At 40.0% G+C, this 19,997-nt stretch overlaps 1 protein-coding gene across 1 annotated transcript in view; it reads right to left on the bottom strand.

Annotated features, from left to right (window-relative positions):
• The window catches only part of UMPS (uridine monophosphate synthetase), a 45,497-nt gene extending 25,915 nt beyond the window's left edge, over nt 1–19,582 (bottom strand). Inside the window, exons 1-2 of the mRNA XM_005675044.2 lie at nt 19,352–19,582; nt 923–1,076 (exon numbers count right to left, since the gene is read on the bottom strand). Coding sequence (XP_005675101.2) covers nt 923–1,076; nt 19,352–19,507 — 310 coding nt within the window. The 5' untranslated portion in view covers nt 19,508–19,582. The remainder of the gene's footprint in view (nt 1–922; nt 1,077–19,351) is intronic.

The raw sequence follows: 19,997 nt of genomic DNA, 5'->3' as shown, positions 1-19,997 counted from the left end.
CCCTCCCCCCAATAATTTTTAGAAGCAAATCTCAGACATCATATGATTTCATCATAAAAATTTTTGGAACACATTGGTAAAAAGGACTCATCAAAAAAAGCAACAAAATAGAAATACTACCAAAAATATTAATTCTTAGTGTAATAAAATATGAAGTCAGTCCCAATACTTTTAGACTGATGTAGCTTTATGACTGAGCAACTTCACTTTCCCTTTTCACTTTCCTGCATTGGAGAAGGAAATGGCAACCCACTCCAGTGTTCTTGCCTGGAGAATCCCAGGGACAGGGGAGCCTGATGGGCTGCCGTCTATGGGGTCGCACAGAGTCGGACACGACTGAAGTGACTTAGCAGCAGCTTTAAAACATGTTTGAAATACCCACCTGATAACCTACTGCCATGAACCCATTAAAAAAAAAAATCTCTATTTAGAATTCCATGCGGCATTTACATTGCCCCTCCTTTTTTTTGCCATGCTTCATGGCTTGTAGGATCTTACTTTCCCAACCAGGCCTCCTGCAGTGGAAATGCAGAGTCCTAACCACTGGGCCACCAAGGAACTCCTTTACATTGCTTTAAAGGAATAGTTTTATTCATGTAACTTAAACATAGTACACTGGGAAAGTATGTGCTCTAAAAGCATTCTGCTGATGAGGAAAGTGCTGGTAAAAATGTTGGGTTTCATAAATTTGGTGCACAAAGCACTTTTTTTTAACTGCCTAGTTAACATAAAGCATTTTATCCCCAGACTCTAAAGGAAAGGGAGTTGCTTTATAACAACAGTTAACACACTCCAAGGCCATAACAACTTAAAGGACTTATGAGGAATATTCAAGGTGACCATCAACCTCAGTGCCTAGAAGAACAAATTCTAAAAGTGTCAGGTTACAAATCAACTTAATGTTATACTATTTTTAATTTACCATAATCCTTTGTTTCCTTCCTTCTGATAAGCATTGGAATTTGGTGGGTTGAACAGATAACTGTAGCCAATGGTAGAGCTGTATAAGGTACTCCACACACAGTGTCAAAATTGATCTCTGCATTTTGGGCAGTTTGAAATAAAATTTCTGCAACCTGTTAAAGAAAAAGAACAACATATGAATGATCTATTATTACTATTTTTAAAGCTGTATATAAATCATGTAATAACATGATAGTCAGAACCTAGCAAAGGAAAGTTTCAAACTTGGGGCAGAAAAATATAAATGCCTTGTTAAATTATCCTCTCCACAAATCCCAGTGTACCAAAAAAATATAAAAACACAAGAATTAATCTGCTTGGCTAGACTCAGGGCTGCTTCAAGGGCAACATGGAATGTGTCAGGAAAGGCTATGATATTGACCTTGAGACTAAGCATGACACTCAGGCTTCACAGCTGTCCTCAGTAATTCACTATGCTTGAGTATCTAAACCCATCAGTTTTATTTTCCCAACACAAGTTTTCACTTCAGAAGTTTTACAGGAGAAATTAAGAAAACAATCACATCAGGACTTGTCTGGTGAATGAGCAGCTAAGACTTGGTGCTCCCAACACAGGGGACCCAGGTTCTATTCCTGGTTGGGGAACTAGATCCCACAAAGTGAAAGTGAAGTTGCTCAGTTGTGTCCAGCTCTTTGCGACCCCACGGATTGTAGCCTACCAGGCTTCTCCGTCCACGCGATTTTCCAGGCAAGAGTACTGGAGTGGGGCGCCATTTTCTTCTCCAGGGAGACCCCACGTGCCACAACTAAACACCCTGCATGCTGTATCTAAAGATTCCACAGGCCGCAACAAAGGTCAAAGGTCCCATGCGCCACAACTGAGACCCCGTGCAGTCACAAAAATAAATACAGATATTTAAAAAGAAAACTGCACTATGAAGAATAGAATACTTACAAATAAATTTAACCAAGGAAGTGAAAGACTTGCACACTAAAAATATTGATTTAAAAAAACCTGAAGGTGGCATAAGTAAATGGAAGAATATTCCAGGCTCATGGACCAGAAGAATTAAAATGTTAAAATGTCCATGCTATCCAAAGCAATACACAAACTCAATACAATTTCTATATAGTTACAATGGCACTTTTCACAGAAACGGAACAATCCTAAAATTTGTATGGAACTACAAAAGACCCAGGATAGCCAAAACAATCTTGAAAAAGAACAAAACTAGAGGCATCATGCTCCTTGATTTCAGACTATATTACAAAGTAATAGTAATCAAAACAATATGGTATTGGCATAAAAACACACACACAGGTCAACAGAATAGAAAGCCCAGAAATAAAGCTACACATGTATGTTCAATTAATACATATTAAAGGAGCCAAGGATATAAAAAGGGAAAAGGACAGTCTCTTCAACAAACAGGTTTGGGGCACACTAGACTACTATCTTACACCATACATAAGCATTAACTCAGAATGGATTAATGACTTGAATGTTAAGACATGAAATCATAAAATTCCTAGGAAAAAACAAGTGGTAAGTCCCTTGACATTGGTCTTAGCAATGATTTTTTGGATTTGACACCAAAAGCAAAGGCAACAAAACCAAAAATAAACAAGTGGGAAAGTGGTTCAAGACTGCACAGTGGAATATCCTGAACTCACCTCCTCTCATTGACACAACAATTCTATAGCTCACTGTGAACAATTCTCTCTAAATGAACCTGAGAACCAGCAGAACAGCTACATCACAACAAAGGATAAAAAGGCCAATCGAGATAGGTAGAAGAGTTAAGACATGGTCCCCTCAAAACTCCATCCCCACTTCAGCAACCCATAAGCAACAGGGAGCTCACAAAAACCGAATTTCCCCGATGCCCTCCATCAGTCACCCTAACCTGCGAACCCGCACCAGACAGATGAGCACTCAACACACTTGGCTTTGAACACCAACAGAGTTTAGATCCAGGAAAACCAGATGGATGAAGGGAATGGAGATATGCTCTTAAATGGATTGGGAGCAGACTCACTCACCCTGGGACCCAGCTAAACGGCAGCAGCTTGAAAAGAGCCCAGATAGGGAGTAAATTCATTTGGTAATCTTGAAAACTCTGCCGGAATGTCACCGCTGGAGCCCTCTCCAGGTATGGAAGCACTAGCAGGCATCATTTTTACACACTTGCTAGTGCCTTCCCCACACGCCTCTGCCCAGCACCCCCAGAGGCAGCAGGGGAATGCACCATTTCCCCATGCTTGTACAGCAGCGTAACAGCAGGCTCCCCATCCCCACCACAGCAGCCACAGCAGCGTGGACACGCACCAAAGCCAGCAGGCATACGCAGCCCGAACAGGGGACGCTACTGGAGCGTGTACTCTGGCTGCAAAGGGGGATTTCATTCCTGGGCTCCACAGGTGTGAAACAGTAGAATACACAGTTTGAGAAATAACCAAGAACTACGGCAAGGTTAAGGGGTAACTAAGGTTCATTTCCAACGTGGGGCCACCCCCATCAAGACGGGAAGAAATGAGTGTTTCACCGAACACATGGAAACAAACACAGAGTCAAGCAAATTGAGGAAACAGAGAGATATGTCCGAAACAACAGAAAAAGATAAAGCTCCAAGAAAAAATCTTAATGAAAAAGGTAAGTAATTCACCTGATAAAGAACTTCAAGTAATGGTCATAAAGATGCTCACCAAAATTGGAAAAAGAATAGATGAACTTGAAAAAGAGAAAATGCAAAAATATACCAAAGAAAAATCAAAGAGCTGAAGAATACAATAACTTACCTGAAAAACACACTAAAGGGGTTCAAAAACAGACTAGATAAAGCAGAAAGACAGGGCAGTGGAACTCACCCAAACAGGGCAGCAATAAACAAAACACCAGAATTTTAAAAAGCAAGAACAGTCTAGGAGACCAAGGGAATAATATTGAGAATAATGGCTTCCAGTTTAAGATAGTGGAGGAGGAGGATGTGCAGACACCCAAATTGTAACTAGCTGTTGAACAATCACTGACAGGACACTGGAACCCACCAAAGAAAGATACCCCACCTGCAAAGACAAAGAAGAAGCTGCAGTAAGAAATCCCATCCCCGCCAGGTGGGTGATCCACAGACTAGACAACAATATGCCAAAAAGTTATGCCACTGTTATGAAGCTTCCAAACGCCACTTCAGGCTTCCCAGCCTGGGGATCTGACAAAGGGACTGACATCCCCAGGGAATCTGGCCTCACAGGCCAGTGGGATTTGATGACAGGACTTCCACAGGACTAGGGGAAGCATGGACTCCAGTCTTGGAGGGCACGAACAAAATCCTGCATGAGCAAAGACCCAGAAGAGGAGGAGTGATCCCACTGCAGACTGAACCAAACTACCTGACAGCGTTGCAAGGCCTCCTGTGGAGCCAGCAGGGGCTCACCACAGGGACAGGGGCGCCAGTCTGGGAAGGTCCCCCTTGGTGGTCGCCATTAACCGTACCAGCTGAGCTATTTGAAATCCTAAAAGACGATGCTGTGAAAGTGCTGCACTCAATATGCCAGCAAACTTGGAAAACTCAGCAGTGGCCACAGGACTGGAAATGGCCAGTTTTCATTCCAATCCCAAAGAAGGGCAATGACAAAGAATGTTCAAACTACTGCACAATTGCACTTATCTCACACGCTAGTAAAGTAATGCTCAAAATTCTCCAAGCTAGGTTTCAACGCTACATGAACCGAGAACTTCTAGATGGTCAAGCTGGATTTAGAAAAGGCAGAGGAACCAGAGATCAAATAGCCAACATCTGCTGGAACACCGAAAAAGCAAGAGAGTTCCAGAAAAACATCTACTTCTTCATTGACTACACTAAAGCCTTTGACCGTGTGGATCATGACAAACTGGGGAAACCTCTCAAAGAGATGGGAATATCTGCCTTCTACAAAACCTGTATGCAGGTCAAGAAACAACAGTTAGAACTGGACATGGAACAACAGACTGGTTCCAAATAGGAAAAGGAGTACGTCAAGGCTGTATATTGTCACCCTGCTTATTTAACTTACATGCAGAGTATATCATGCGAAATGCCAGGCTGGAGGAAGCACAAGCTGGAATCAAGATTGCTGGGAGAAATATCAATAACCTCAGATATGCAGATGACACCACTCTTATGGCAGAAAGAAAAGAACTAAAGAACCTCTTGATGTAGGTGAAAGAAGAGAGTGAAAAAGTTGGCTTAAAATTCAACATTCAAGAAACTAAGGTCATGGCATCTGGTCCCATCACTTCATGGCAAATAGATGGGGAAACAATGGAAACAGTGACAGACTTAATTTTGTTGGGCTCCAAAATCACTGCAGATGGTGACTGCAGCTATGAAATTAAAAGATGCTTGCTTGTTGGAAGAAAAGCTATGAGCAACCTAGACAGCATATTAAAAAGCAGACGTTACTTTGCTGACAAAGGTCCTTATAGTTAAAGCTATGGTTTTTCCAGGAGTCATGTATGGATGTGAGAGTTGGACCATACAGAAGGCTGAGCGCCGAAGAATTGATCTGTGGTGCTGGAGAAGGCTGAGAGTCCCTTGGACTGCAAGGAGATCCAACCAGTCGATCCTAAAGGAGATCAGTCCTGAACATTCATTGGAAGGACTGATGCTGAAGCTCCAATACTCTGGCCATGTGATTCAAAGAGCCAACTCATTGGAAAAAAAACCCTAATGCTGGGCAAGATTGAAGGCAGGAGGAGAAGGGGATGACAGAGGATGAGATGGTTAGATGGCATCACTGACTCAATGGACATGAGTTTGAGCAAGCTCCAGGAAATGGTGAAGGACAGGGAAGCCTGGTGTGCTGCAGTCCAAGGGGTCGCAAAGAGTAAGACATGATTGAGCAACTACACAGTGATGGGCAGACAGAAGCAGCAAGAAGCAGCACAGTCCCACTGTGGCTAGAGGAAAAAACATATTACGGAGAGTTAATCACAATGAAAAAGTAAAAAGTTATGTCCCAGATGAAGGGACAAGATAAAACCCCAGAAAAACAACTAAATGAAGTGGAGATAGGCAGCCTTCCAGAAAAAGAATTCAGAATAATGATAGTGATAGTGTTTTCCAGGATCACTGGAAAACAGTGGAGAAAATGCAAGAATACCAAAGAACAGACAGATGAAAAATACACTCGAAGGAATCAGCAGCAGAATAAGGCAGAGGAATGAATAAACGATCTGGAGGACAGAACAGTGGAAATCACTGCTGTAGAACAGAATATAGAAAAAAGAAATGAAGACATTGTAAGAGACCTCCGGGATAACATTAAACAACCAACATTTGCATTATAGGAGTCCTAGAAGGAGAAGAGAGAAAGGACCTGAGAAATATCTGGAGAGATAACAGCTGAAAACTTCCCTAAACTGTGAAAGGAAATAGTCAACCAAGTCCAAGAAGCACAGAATCCCAGGCAGGATAAACCCAGGGAGGAACACTCCAAGACACATTGTAATCAAACTGACAAAAATTAAAGACAAAGAGAAAATATTAAAAGTAATGAGGAAAAAACAGCAAATAACATACAAGGGAACTCCTATCAGGCTATCAGATGATTTTTCAACAGAAACTCTCCAAGCCAGAAAGGAATGTCACAGTACATTTAAAGTGATGACAGGAAGAACCTACAGCCAAGAACACTCTACCCAGCAAGGCTCTCATTCAGATTTGATGGAGAAACCAAAACCTTTCCAGACAAACAGAAGTTAACAGAATTCAGGACCACCGAACCAGCTTTACAACAAATGTTAAAGGAACTTCTCTAGGCAGCAAACACAAGAGAAGGAAAAGACCTACAGAACATAAACCCAAGATAATTAAGAAAATGGTAATATAATCATACACACCAATTAATTACCTTAAATGTAAATGGGTTAAGTGCACCAACCAAAGACATAGACTGGCTGCGCTGATGAAAACAAATGCATGTAGGTACTTCCACTTACCATATCACTCGGCCTGACCCCCCAAATTGTGTCTAATTGTTTTATATTGTTAACTTAATCATGTTCCCGTGTAATTATCTTCTATTTTTGGTCTGGCTATTGATTATGAAAACTGATAAAACTTTTACTATTATGATTATGTAATTATTAACTGCTATGGTTTTTCCTGTGGTCACGTATGGATGTGAGAGTTGGACTGTGAAGAAGGCTGAGCGCCAAAGAATTGATGCTTTTGAACTGTGGTGTTGGAGAAGACTCTTAAGAGTCCCTTGGACTGCAAGGAGATCCAACCAGTCCATTCTGAAGGAGATCAACCCTGGGATTTCTTTGGAAGGAATGATGCTAAAGCTGAAGCTCCAGTACTTTGGCCACCTCATGTGAAGAGTTGACTCACTGGAAAAGACTCTGATGCTGGGAGGGATTGGGGGCAGGAGGAGAAGGGGACAACCAAGGATGAGATGGCTGGATGGCATCACGGACTCGATGGACGTGAGTCTGAGTGAACTCCGGGAGATGCTGATGGACAGGGAGGCCTGGCGTGCTGCGATTCGTGGGGTTGCAAAGAGTAGGACACGACTGAGCGACTGAGCTAAACTGAATACTATTGGATCACAACTGGTCAACAGAAAAAATAATAGAACTCTATATCACCAAACCTACAATTTAATAGAGAAACCGATAATCACTTTTCAAAATCCAGATGCATATCAGAATTATCTTGAAACTTTTTGAAAAATACAAATGCCCAGGTATTGCTTTTTTTTCTCCAGAGCTCCAGGTATGTTGAAAATAGATCTGTCCCCTTTCCCAGGATATCAGCTCATTTGAGTCTCATCTTTGATAATTAAGAGTAGCTAGGGACTTCCCTGGCAGTCCAGTGGCTAAGACTTCACCTTCCAATGCAAAGGGTGCAGGTTCAATTCCTGGTGGGCGAGTTAATAATCCCACCACCAAAAATCCAAAACATAAAACAGAAACAATATTGTAACAAATTCAAGAGACTTTAAAAAATGGTCCAAATAAAGTTAAAAAAAAAAAAAAGAGTAGGTCACTCATCCCTCTCTTAAGGAGGACTTCATGCATGAAAGTGAAACAATTGTCAACGGTTAGGTGATTCTTTTATCTCTTTCTATACACATGGAATTTGCTCACCTGATATTTTAAAATTCTGCTTCAGTCCCACACCCCATTATTCAGAATGCCCATCATACTAAAAAAGCTGAAAGAATTCCAAAGGACATATAACTTTAGGTGGGAAAAAACTGAAATGCTTATTTTAATACCAATGATCAGTTTTTAGACATCAAGACCTTCTAACAGATTCTAATTCCAAGGAGTCCCAAGCTCCCTAGAAGTCCTCTTGCCTCCTGTCTTGGCTGGTCTTAATTACCATAGTCCTCTCCTACCCAGAGGCTTGGATACACAAGGATTTCCTTTTCTCCCTGCTCTCAGCCCAGGGCCTCTGCCAGGGAGTTTTCACCACTTGTGCCACAAAGGGTGAGCCCAGATGCTTACTGTTTAGAGCTCTTCCTCTGCCCTTCTTGGATGTGACTAAGGAAAAAAAAACTAGGGAGGAGACATCCCAGTGAGTGGATGTTTCTCATTTAGATTGAAAAAAATCTCCAACCCAATAAACAAGCCCTTCACAAACTACCAATCAGAAAAACTGCTAGCCATTGCCAAGCACATAGTAGGCACCTGTTCAATACTGGAAGAAATGAATGAATGAATCTAAAGAAAAAAATACTGAGAACATTCACATTACACTCTCTATATATAACAACTGTAAATACATATGTACCCAACATAGGAGCACCTCAATATATGACAAATATTAACCGCCATGAAAGGAGAAATCGACAGTTATACAATAATAGTGGGGGACTTTAACCTTTAGATCAATAGAGATGGCCCAGACAGAAAATCAATAAGGAAACACATTGGACCAGACTGATTTAATTGATATTTATAAGAACATCCCATCCAAAATACAAATTCTCAAGTGCACATGGAACATTCTCCAGGATTTATCACATGCTGGACCACAAAGCAAGCCACAGTAAGTTAAAGAAACCTGACATCATATCAAGCATCTTTTCTCATCACAATACTATGAGATTAGAAACACACTAGACAAAAAAACTATAAAACACACAAACATGTGGAAGCTAAACAATATGTTACTAAACAACTCACTGAAGAAATCAAAGAATAAATAAACAAAAACACAGACTTCCCTGGCGTTCTGACGGTTAGGAACCCGCCTGCCAGTGCAGGGACATGGGCTGACCCCTGGTCTGGGAAAGTCCCACACGCAGTGGGGCAACGAAACCAGTGGGCTGCACGCCTGGGGCCCGCGCTCCACAGGGAAACCGCTGCAACGAGAGGCCCGTGCAGCTCAGAGAGCAGCCCCCACTCGCCAAAACGGGAGAAAGCCCATACAGCAAGGAAGACGTGGTGCAGCCTAAAATTATACACAGTAAAAAAAAAAGATTCAAAATCCATGGGACGCAGCAAAAGCAGTTCTAAGAGGGGAAGTTACAGCAATACCATCTTACCTCAGGAAATAAGAAAAATCTCAATTAAATGACCTAACTTTACACATAAAGCAAACTAGAGGAAGAAAAACAAACAAAACCCAAAGTTAGTAGAAAGAAATCATAAAGACCAGAGCAGAAATAAATGAAATAGAGATGAAGACAACAGTAGAAAAGACCAATGAAACTAAAGGCGGGTTGTTTGAAAAGGTAAACAAAATTGATACACCTTTAGCCAGACTCATCCAGGAAAAAGGGGAAAGGGCTCAAATCAATAAAACCAGAAAAGAAAAAGAAGTTACAGTGGACACCAAGGAAACACAAAACCACTCCCAAGAAAAAGAAATGCAACAAGACAATGGTTGCCTGAGGAGGCCTTATAAACAGCTGAGAAAAGAAGATAAGTGAAAGGCAAAGGAGAAGAAGGAAGATATGCCCATCTGAATGCAGACTTCCAAAGAACAGCAAGGAGAGAGAAGAAAGCCTTCTTAAGCGAAAAAAATGAAGATCATGGCGTCTGGGCCCATCACTTCATGGCAAACAGATGGGGAAACAATGGAAACAGTGACAGACTTTCTTTTCTTGGGCTCCAAAGTCACTGTGGACAGTGACTGTAGTCATGAAATTAAAAGATGCTTGCTCCTTGGAAGAAAAGCTAAGACAAACCTAGACAGTGTATTAAAAAGCAGAGACATCACTTTACTGACAAAGGTCAAAGCTATGGTTTTCCCAGTAGTCATGTACAGATGTGAGAATTGGAGCATAAAGAAGGCTGAGCGCTGAAGAATTGATGCTTCTGAACTGTGGTGCTGGAAGACTCTTGAGAGTCCCTTGGACTGCAAGGAGATCCAACCAGTCCATCCTAAAGGAAATCAACCTTGAACATTCATTGGAAGGACTGATGTTGAAGCTAAAGCTCCAATACTCTGGCCACCTGATGCAAAGAGCCAACTCACTGGAGGAAACTCTGATGCTGGGAAAGACTGAGGGCAGGAGGAGAAGGGGTGACAGAGGAGAAAACGGTTGGATGGCATTATTGACTCAAAGGACAGGAGTCTGAGGAAACTCCAGGAGTTAGTCAAGGGAAACCTGGCATGCTGCAGCCCATGGGGTTGCAAAGACTCGGACATGACTGAGCAACCGAACAACAAATAGCCAAAGTAACCACAAGTACAAAAAGCAATGATGGAAAAATCAGGCTCCCTGACCTCAGACTATACTACAAAACTGCAGTATGACACTGTCACAAAAATATGGATCAATGAAACAGGACACAAAATCCAGAAATAAACACACGCATTTACAGTAAATTAATCTTTGAGAAAGGAGGCAAGACTATATATGTAATGGAGAAAAGACAGTCTCTTCAATAAGTGGTCCTGGGCAAATTGGACAGCTATATGTAAAGCGATGAAATTGGCACACTCTTTAATACCATATACAAATATAAACTCAAAATGTATTAAAGACTTAAATGTAAGACTGGATACTATAAAACTCTTACAGGAAAACATATGCTCAACACTCTTTGACATACATTGCAGCAGTATCTTTTTCAATCCATTTCCTAAAGTAATGGAAATAAAATAAAAATTAAATAAATCTGACCTGATTAGACTCAGAAGTTTGTGCACAACAAAGGAAATAATAAACAAAATGAGAAGACAACCCACAGAACGGGAGACTATATTTGCAAACCATGAAACTGGCAAGGAATTAATCTCTGAAATTTACAAACACCTCATGCAACTCAGTATCAAAGAAACAAACAACTCAATCAAAAAATTTTTATTTTTATTTATTTTTGGGCAGAAGACCCAAACAGACATTTCTCCCAAGAAGAAATACTTATGGCCAAGAGGTATATAAAAAGATGCTCAACACCGCTAATTATTAGGGAAATGCAAATCAAAACTACAATGAGATATCACCTCACACCAGTCAGAACAGAATGGCTATCATCAAAAAGGTTACAAACAATAAATACTAGAGAGGGCTTGGAGAAAGGGAACCCTCCCATGCTTTTGGTGGGAATGGATATTAGTACAGCCACTATAGAAAACAGTATGGACAGTCCTTAAAAAACTAAAAATATATATAGCTATGACATTATCCAGCAATCCCACCCTTGAGCATAGATCCAGAAAAAACCATGGTTCAAAAGAATCCATGCACCCCAATATTCACTGCTGTGTTATTCACAATATCCAAGAAATGGGAGTAACCTAAGTGTCCATCAACAGATAAATGGATAAAGATGGGGTACATATATACAATGGGATATTAGCAATTAAAAAGAATGAAATAACGCCATCTGCAGTAATATGGATGGACCTGGAGATTATACCAAGTGAAGTAAGTTAGACAGAAAAAGACAAATCATATGACAGACCTTATATTCGGAATCTAAAAAAAAAATTATACAAATGAACATATTTACAAAACAGACTCACAGACTACAAAACAAACATGATTATCAAAGGGAAAGATGAGGGGAGGGATAAACTGGGAGTCTGGAATATATACACACTGCTATATTTAAAACAGATAAGCAGCAAGAACCTACTGTATAGCACAGAGGACTCTGCTCAATATTCTATAATAACCTAAATAGGAGACGAATCTGAAAAAGAAGATACATGTGTACAGATATAACTGAATCACTTTGCTGTACACCTGAAACTAACACAACACTGTTAATCAACTATGCTACCAATATAAAATAAAAACATTTAAAAAAAAAGAAAAAGTGACTGAAAGTTTTCTTAACTCAGGGATGGAAACAGACATCCAGAATTAGGAGTGTTTGAAAGAAGATGAACCCAAAAAAACCTGAATGTAATAAAAATGTCAAAAGTTGAAGACAAGGGGAGAATCTTAAAAGCGGCAAGAGAAAAACAACTTGTTATACAAGAGAACAACCCCCCTACCCCATTAAGACTATTAGCAGATTTCTCAGCAAAAACTTTGCAGGCCAGAAGGAAGTGGCATGATATATTCAAAGTGCTCAAAGGAAAACACTTCCTACCAAGAATACTCTAGACCAGATGGACTTAATAGAGAACATTCCATCTCAAAGCAATAGAATACACATTCTTTAAGTGTACCTGAAAGATTCTCAAGGATAGATCATATGTTAGATCACAAAACAATTCTCAAGGAATTTAAGACTGAAATTGTATCAAGTATCTTTCTGACCACAATGGCATGAAACTGGAACTCAGTTACATGAAGAAAACAAGAAAAATCTCAAATATATAAAGATTATACAATATGCTATGGAACTACCAGTGGGTCAATGAAGAAATCAAAGGACATTGGAAAAAAAAAACAAACCCTTAAGTCAAATTAAAATTAAAAGGAAACATACAGAAGTCTATAAGATTCAGCAAAAGCAGTTTTAAGAGTAAAGTTTATAATGATACAGGCCCACCTCAAGAAATAAGAAAAATTTCAAATAAACAACCTAACTTTATGCCTAAACAAAGCAGAAAAAGAAGAACAAAAGAAGCCCAAAGTTAGCAGAAAGAAGGAATAAAGATCACAGTGGAAATAAATGGAGACCAAAAAGAGAATTTAAATAAATGAACTAATAGCTGGTTCTTTAAAAAGATAACCAAAATTGATAAACCTTTAGCTAAAGTACCAGGAAAAAAAGAGAACTCAAATCAGTAAAATCAGAAATGAAAGAACACACACACCTGATACCAAGGAAATAAAAGGCTCCTAAGAGGTTACTATGAGCAACTATAAATCAACAAATACCCTGGGAAATGGATCAGTTCCTAGAGACACAAGTCTCCAAGACTGAACCATAATTGGAAATAATGAATAAATAGGAGAAATAATAAGGAGAATTAATCAATAATAAACAGACAGACAACTCACAACAAACGAAAGTTTAAGACCCTATGCCTTCATTGCTGAATTTTACTATTCAAAAAAGATTTCATTCCTATCCTCCTCCAATTCTTCCAAAACATTAAAAAGATGAGAGAATGTCTCCAAACTCCTTTTACAAGGCCAGCATTACACTGATACCAAAACCAGACAAGGACACATACAGAAAAAGCACAGGTCAATATTGATAATGAATTTAGATGTACAAACCATCAACAAAATATTAGCAAACCAAACTCAATGCATAAAGAAGATAATAAGCTATGATCAAGTGGGATTTATCTCAGGGATACAAGGATGATTCAACACTACTAATCAATGAAATACATCACATTAACAAAATGAAGGATAAGAATCATATGGTCATCTCAAGAGGTACAGAAAAAGCACTTGATAAAATTCAACCACCACTGATAAAGACCGAACAATGGGTGGAGATGGAATAATAAAGGCCATATGATAGGCCCACAGCTAGTCATACTCAACGGTGAAAAGCTGAAAGCTATTTCCTTAGGATCAGAAGAAACATGACAAAGATGAGAATTCTTGCCACTTTTACTCAACATAGTACTGGAAGCTCTAGTCAGAGCAATTAGGCAGGAAAAAAGAAATAAAAGGCATAAATATTGGAATGGAAGGAGTAACTAAGTGCCGGTGGTGGTTTAGTCACTAAGTCGATTCTGACTCTTGCGATCCCATGGACTGCAGCCTGCCAGGCTCCTCTGTCCATGGGATTCTCCAAACAAGAACACTGGAGTGGGCTGCCATTTCCTTCTCCAAACTAAGTGGATGACATGATTTTATATTTAGAAAACCATAAAGACTTCACAAAAAAAATTGTTAGAATAAACGAACACAGTACAGTTGCAAGGTATAAAATCAATATACAAAAATCTGTTGTGTTTTTACAGACTAACAACAAACTATCAGAGAAATTAAGAAGACAATGCCATATACAACTGCCTCAAAAAGAACAAAGTACCTAAGAATAAATTTAACCAAGGAGGTGAAAGACCTGTACGCTAAAAAGTATAAGACACTAATGAACAAAACTGAACATGACACAAATTAAGACATTCCATGCTTATATTTGGAAGAATATTGTAAAAATGTCCACATTACCCAAAGCAATCTGCAGATTCAATGCAATCCCTATCAAAAATCCAATAGTATTTTTCACAGAAATACAACAAACAATTCTAAAATTTCTTTGGAACCATCAGTTCAGTTCAGTCACTCAGTCGTGTCCGACTCTTTGTGACCCCATGAATCACAGCACGCCAGGCCTCTCTGTCCATCACCAACTCCTGGACTCATGTCCATCGAGTTGGTGATGCCATCCAGCCATCTCATCCTCTTCTCCTCCCGCCCCCAATCCCTCCCAGCACCAAAATCTTTTCCAATAAGTCAACTCTTTAGCACGAGGTAGCCGAAGTATTGGGAGTTTCAGCTTCAGCATCAGTCCTTCCAATGAACACCTAGGACTGATCTCCTTTAGGATGGACTGGTTGGATCTCCTTGCAGTCCAAGGGACTCTCAAGAGTCTTCTCCAACACCACAGTTCAAAAGCATCAATTCTTCAGCACTCAGCTTTCTTCACAGTCCAACTCTCACATCCATACATGACATCTGGGAAAACCATAGCCTTGACCAGACCGACCTTTGTTGGCAAAGTAATGTCTCTGCTTTTAAATATGCTCTCTAGGTTGGTCATAACTTTCCTTCCAAGGAGTAAGTGTCTTTTAATTTCATGGCTGTAATCACCATCTGCAGTGATTTTGGAGCCCCTAAAAATAAAGTCTGACACTGTTTTCACATCTATTTGTCATGAAGTGATGGGACCAGATGCCATTATCTTAGTTTTCTGAAAGTTGAGCTTTAAGCCAACCTTTTCACTCCCCTCCTTCACTTTTATCAAGAGGCTTTTTAGTTCCTCTTCACTTTCTGCCACCCAAATAGTCAAAGCAACCTCGAGAAAGAAAAATAAAGGTGGAGACTTCATACTCCTTGATTTAAACTATATTAAGAAAGCTATTGTGGTCAAAACTAATTGGCATAAAAACAAATAAACAGATCAACAGAACAGAATAGAGAGCCTAAAAATAAACCCAAGCACATATTTCAATTAACTTACGAGAAAGGAGCCAAGAACGCACAACGGGAAAGGACAGGCTCTTTAATAACACACTGTTGGTAAAACAGGACAGCAACACACAAAAGAATGAAACTGGACCACTATAATACACCATACATAAAAATTAAATCAAAATGGATTAAACTTGAATGTAAGACCTGAAAACATAAGACTCCTAGAATAACATACAGCTGGTGTTACTCCCTGACATTACTCTTGGTGACATTTCTTTGGATCTCACTTCAAAGGCAAAGACAACAAAAGTAAAATCAAACAAATGGGACTATATCAAACTGAAGAGCTTCCACAGAACAAAGGGAGCCATCAGCAACACCCCCTCCCCCCACAAAAGTACCCTTCTGAACAGCAGAAGATATTTGAAAATTATATTTCTGAAAAGGGATTAGTATCTAAAATACATAAAGAATTCACAGAGCTCAATAAAAAATGATCTGATCAAAAAATGAGCAGAGGATCTGAATAGACATTTTTTCCAAACAAGACAAATAGCCCAGAAGCATATGAAAAGATGCTCAAAATCACTAATAATCAGGGAAATGCAAATCAAAACCACACTGAGATATCAAATGGCTATCACCAAAAGAGCAAGGAACAATAAGTTTTGATGAAGATGCAAAGGAAATGGAACCCTTCTGCATTTATGGTGGGAATGATAATTGGTGCAGCCACTGTGGAAAGTAATATGGAGGTTCCTCAAAAAGTTAAAAACAGAACTCCCATGTCATCCAGCAAGTCCACTTCTGGATATTTACCTAAGGGAAATGAAAACACTACCTTAAAAAGATATCTGCACCCCCACGTTCACGGGAGCATTATTTACAATAGCCAAGATGTGGAAACAACGTAAATTGCAAAACAACCATCAATGAACAAATGGATAAACAGAATGTGGTATGTACACACACACACAGTGGAATATTATTCAGCCAAGACAAAGGTAATACGTCGCCACTGGCTCAACATTTAAGGGCATTAAGGGACTTCAAGGGCATGATGCTAAGCGAAATAGATGGAGAAAGGCAAATACCTCATGATCTTATTTATATGTCGAGTCTTATAAACACAAAGATAAATCGTAGACATAAAGAACTGATTGGTGGCTGCCAGAGGCAGAGCAGGGGAGAGGCAAAATGGGTGAAGGAATTCAAAAGGTACAAACTTCCAATCATAAAATGAGTAAGCCATGGAAATGTATTATAATATGCAGCATAGTGATCATAGTTCATAATACTGCTTTGCATATTTGGAGGTTGCTGAGAGATCTTTAAAGTTCCCAGCACAAGAAAAAAATCGCAATTATGTTAACTACACTTACTGTGGCAATGATTATGCAATGTATACAGTCATTACATACACTTGAAACAAATGTAATGTTATCTGTCAATTATATCTCAATTTTTAAAAAATCAACAAAAGACTATATACCAAAGTGTTTTTGAAAGTTCTCATACAGAGCCACTAGTTGATAATGTCTTTTCCCACAAAAATCATCACATTGTAACACTACAATGCATACTCCCACCCAACACCATCTTATTTTAAGAAAAGTGAAGAATTACTAAGTGACCTATATCTGAGGTGTTCAAATTTTTTTGTTCCTGTATTTCTAAAGATTTGAAAAATTTATGAATATTTTTAAGCGGCAAAAAATGTAACTTCTGGAGTACTGAAGAAATCAACATATTATCCTAGAACTGTTACATCATTCTTTTAAGTGAACACAATAAGATCCAAGTGCCATATTGATTTGATAAGCAACATCTGCTTAAAAAAAAAAAAAAAAGACACTTCCCTATTGGTCCAGTGGCTAAGACTCTGCATTCCCAATATGCGGGAAGTGGGATGGGGGTGGGGACTAGATCCCACATAAGGCAACTAAAGATCCTGGATATCACTATTAAGACTTCAGGGAGCCAGAAACAAAACAAACTACAACATGAAAATGCTTAACTATGAAACCTGGAAAAATTTACACTTTCTTGAACTTATATTCTCATTTCATTATCTCCAGAGAATTTTATTCCAATGCAATATACATTTATGCTTGAAAAACTTCTACTGATCATTCTATGATACTTCTCCAAAACAAAAATGTATGCAAACTGAAATTTTAAATTGTTTAAATTTTAAAAATTTCCCATGACCGTAAGTCTCTAAATGTTAAAACTTCTATGTTATTACAATTGTTATGATCATAAAATGAATTAAAACATAATCTGCAAATTTGATAGAAGCATAAAACATATTATTTTGAAAATGCATTGCTTAGTGACAGGAATAGTAGTACCTGACCCTGGCAATTAATTTATGTATCTAGTATGACTGACTATTACTACTAGGAAGTCAGAGTTCAGTGCAAGTTCTATTGCATCTTAGGGGTGCAAATAATAAGAAATCCTATTTACATACATAAGCAGACATGAAAGAGTTCTGCTATAGCCAGAACTCTCAGTGTTTTGAGCTCCTTCTGTGTTAACTATCCAAAATAACACACACATACACACAAACCTCAACATCTAGTATCAAAAAATAATTTTTAGTCATCTGTAAACTGATGACTTCTTCAAAAATAAACCAATTTCTCAAAATAAGATCCCTAATCATTCACTTTCTCAGCACTGATGATATGCACCATAGCAAGATTCTGGATGGCAAGAACGTTCTAACCCACTTCAACTAGTGCTTCAGTCCTTTTTGTAATAACCTCACAGAGTGGGGTTCACAAGGGGTGAACAGAAACCCTTCGTGGTGGAGAAAGCTTTACACGTCTTCCAGACAGAACTTCTGTGACAATGCCAAGGTTCTACATCTTCACTGTTCATTAAGGTAGCCACTAGTCATATGTGACCAAATTTAAAAATTCCTGGGACTTCCCTGGTGGCCCAGTGGTTAAGAATGCGCCTGCCAATGCACGGGACAGGAGTTCAACGCCTGGTCCGGGAAGATCATACATGCCCCAGAGCAACTAAGCCCCTGTGTCACTACTACTGAGGTCAGAGTGCTTAGAGCCTGAGCTCCACAGGAGAATCCGCAGCAGCGAGAAGCCCAGGCACAGAATAGTCCCCGGTGACCACAACTAGAGAAAGACCACGGGCAGCAACGAAGACCTAGCGCAACCAAACAACAACAACAACAACAACCCATAATGGTGAATACTCCCAAGCGGCAAGGAATTTAAACAGCACATTTAGACCCTTCTACTTACACTGTGGTCGGCAGCTTGTGAGGAAAGCATAATCTCCCATCTTGCCTCAGATGTACTCAATCAGTCAATCAGATTACCCATTTAAACAAAATTCCAGGTGATTCATATATACTCAGAGTTTGAGAAGCATTGTGCTAGAAATCTCTTAACTTCTACACAGCTTTTCCCTTTTATTCACCAAAGAACTGCCTCCATGAAATGTCCACCCTCTGGCCTTAGTTCTTGCTCCTGGACACAAAGTCCAAAATCGAATCCCCTTTTCCTAGCAAGAGCCTTTCCAAGTATTTAAGCAGCTACAAAATTCTTCCCTCACCCGCCTTTTTCTCCCCGTCCCATTTTCACGAAGTTGAATACGCAGAACTCCTCCAACTACTTCTGTGAGAGCCAAGGCCCCAAACTGGGTTCCTTGACTCGGCTGCAAAGCACGTGTCAAAGCCAAGCGAGTCTACGAGCAGGCTGCCCTCTAGATCCTAAAGAGCCGAACAGTTCCTGGTCTCTGGGTTTCGCAAACCAACTCCCCAAGCCGAAGCAGGGTCGGCCTTCCTGCTTGGCTCTTTTGATCTCACCCAGAGCCCACCTTCTGTCACCCCACTCCTCCTGGTCCTCATTCACGCCACGAAACCCTCTCCTTTCCTTTCCCCGGTAGGTACCTGACTCAGAATACGCGGTCGAGACACGATGCCCCGCAGATCGATGTACACAGGGGAAGAGAGCCCACTCTTCAGCACGAAGTTCCCAAACTTAAAAGCCTGCACGTCGTACAGACCCGTTACCAAAGACCCCAAAGGGGCATCAGCCGCCGCCATCGTCCCGCTCTTCCAGTTCACTCCAAACTCCAAACCTCGCTTGCCGCGGCGCCCGATGACGCCACCTGAGAAGTCCCGCCTCTTCCGGCCCTTTTTCCGGCGGCTGGGCGGGGTAGCTGGCTGCGCGCGGCTCCGAGTCCCAAGTAACGAGCAAGATGAATTTACACTTTGGTATCAAGGTTATCCAGGAGGAATATCATGCCAGCCAGTCTGAAAATCTAAGCATATTTTGTATTCACAAATCAGTTCCTTAGAGGAAATTCCCATTATGGGTAGATGGCAATGCTTTAAAGATACCGTTAAAATCGTAAGGCTCATAATTGTTACTCATCAAATTGATTCTGACTCATTTGAAGAACTGACTTATTGGAAAAGCTGCTGATGCTGGGAAGGATTGAAGGCGGGAGAAGGGAATGACAGAGGATGAGATGGTTGGATGGCATCACCGACTCGATGGACATGAGTTTGAGTAAGCTCTGGGAGTTGGTGA

Source organism: Capra hircus, chromosome 1 (genome assembly GCF_001704415.2).
Source record: "Capra hircus breed San Clemente chromosome 1, ASM170441v1, whole genome shotgun sequence".
In the NCBI taxonomy this organism is placed as follows: domain Eukaryota; kingdom Metazoa; phylum Chordata; class Mammalia; order Artiodactyla; family Bovidae; genus Capra; species Capra hircus.
The sequence above is the reverse complement of the archived record's forward strand: the minus strand, read 5'-3'. Positions and strand labels throughout refer to the sequence as shown.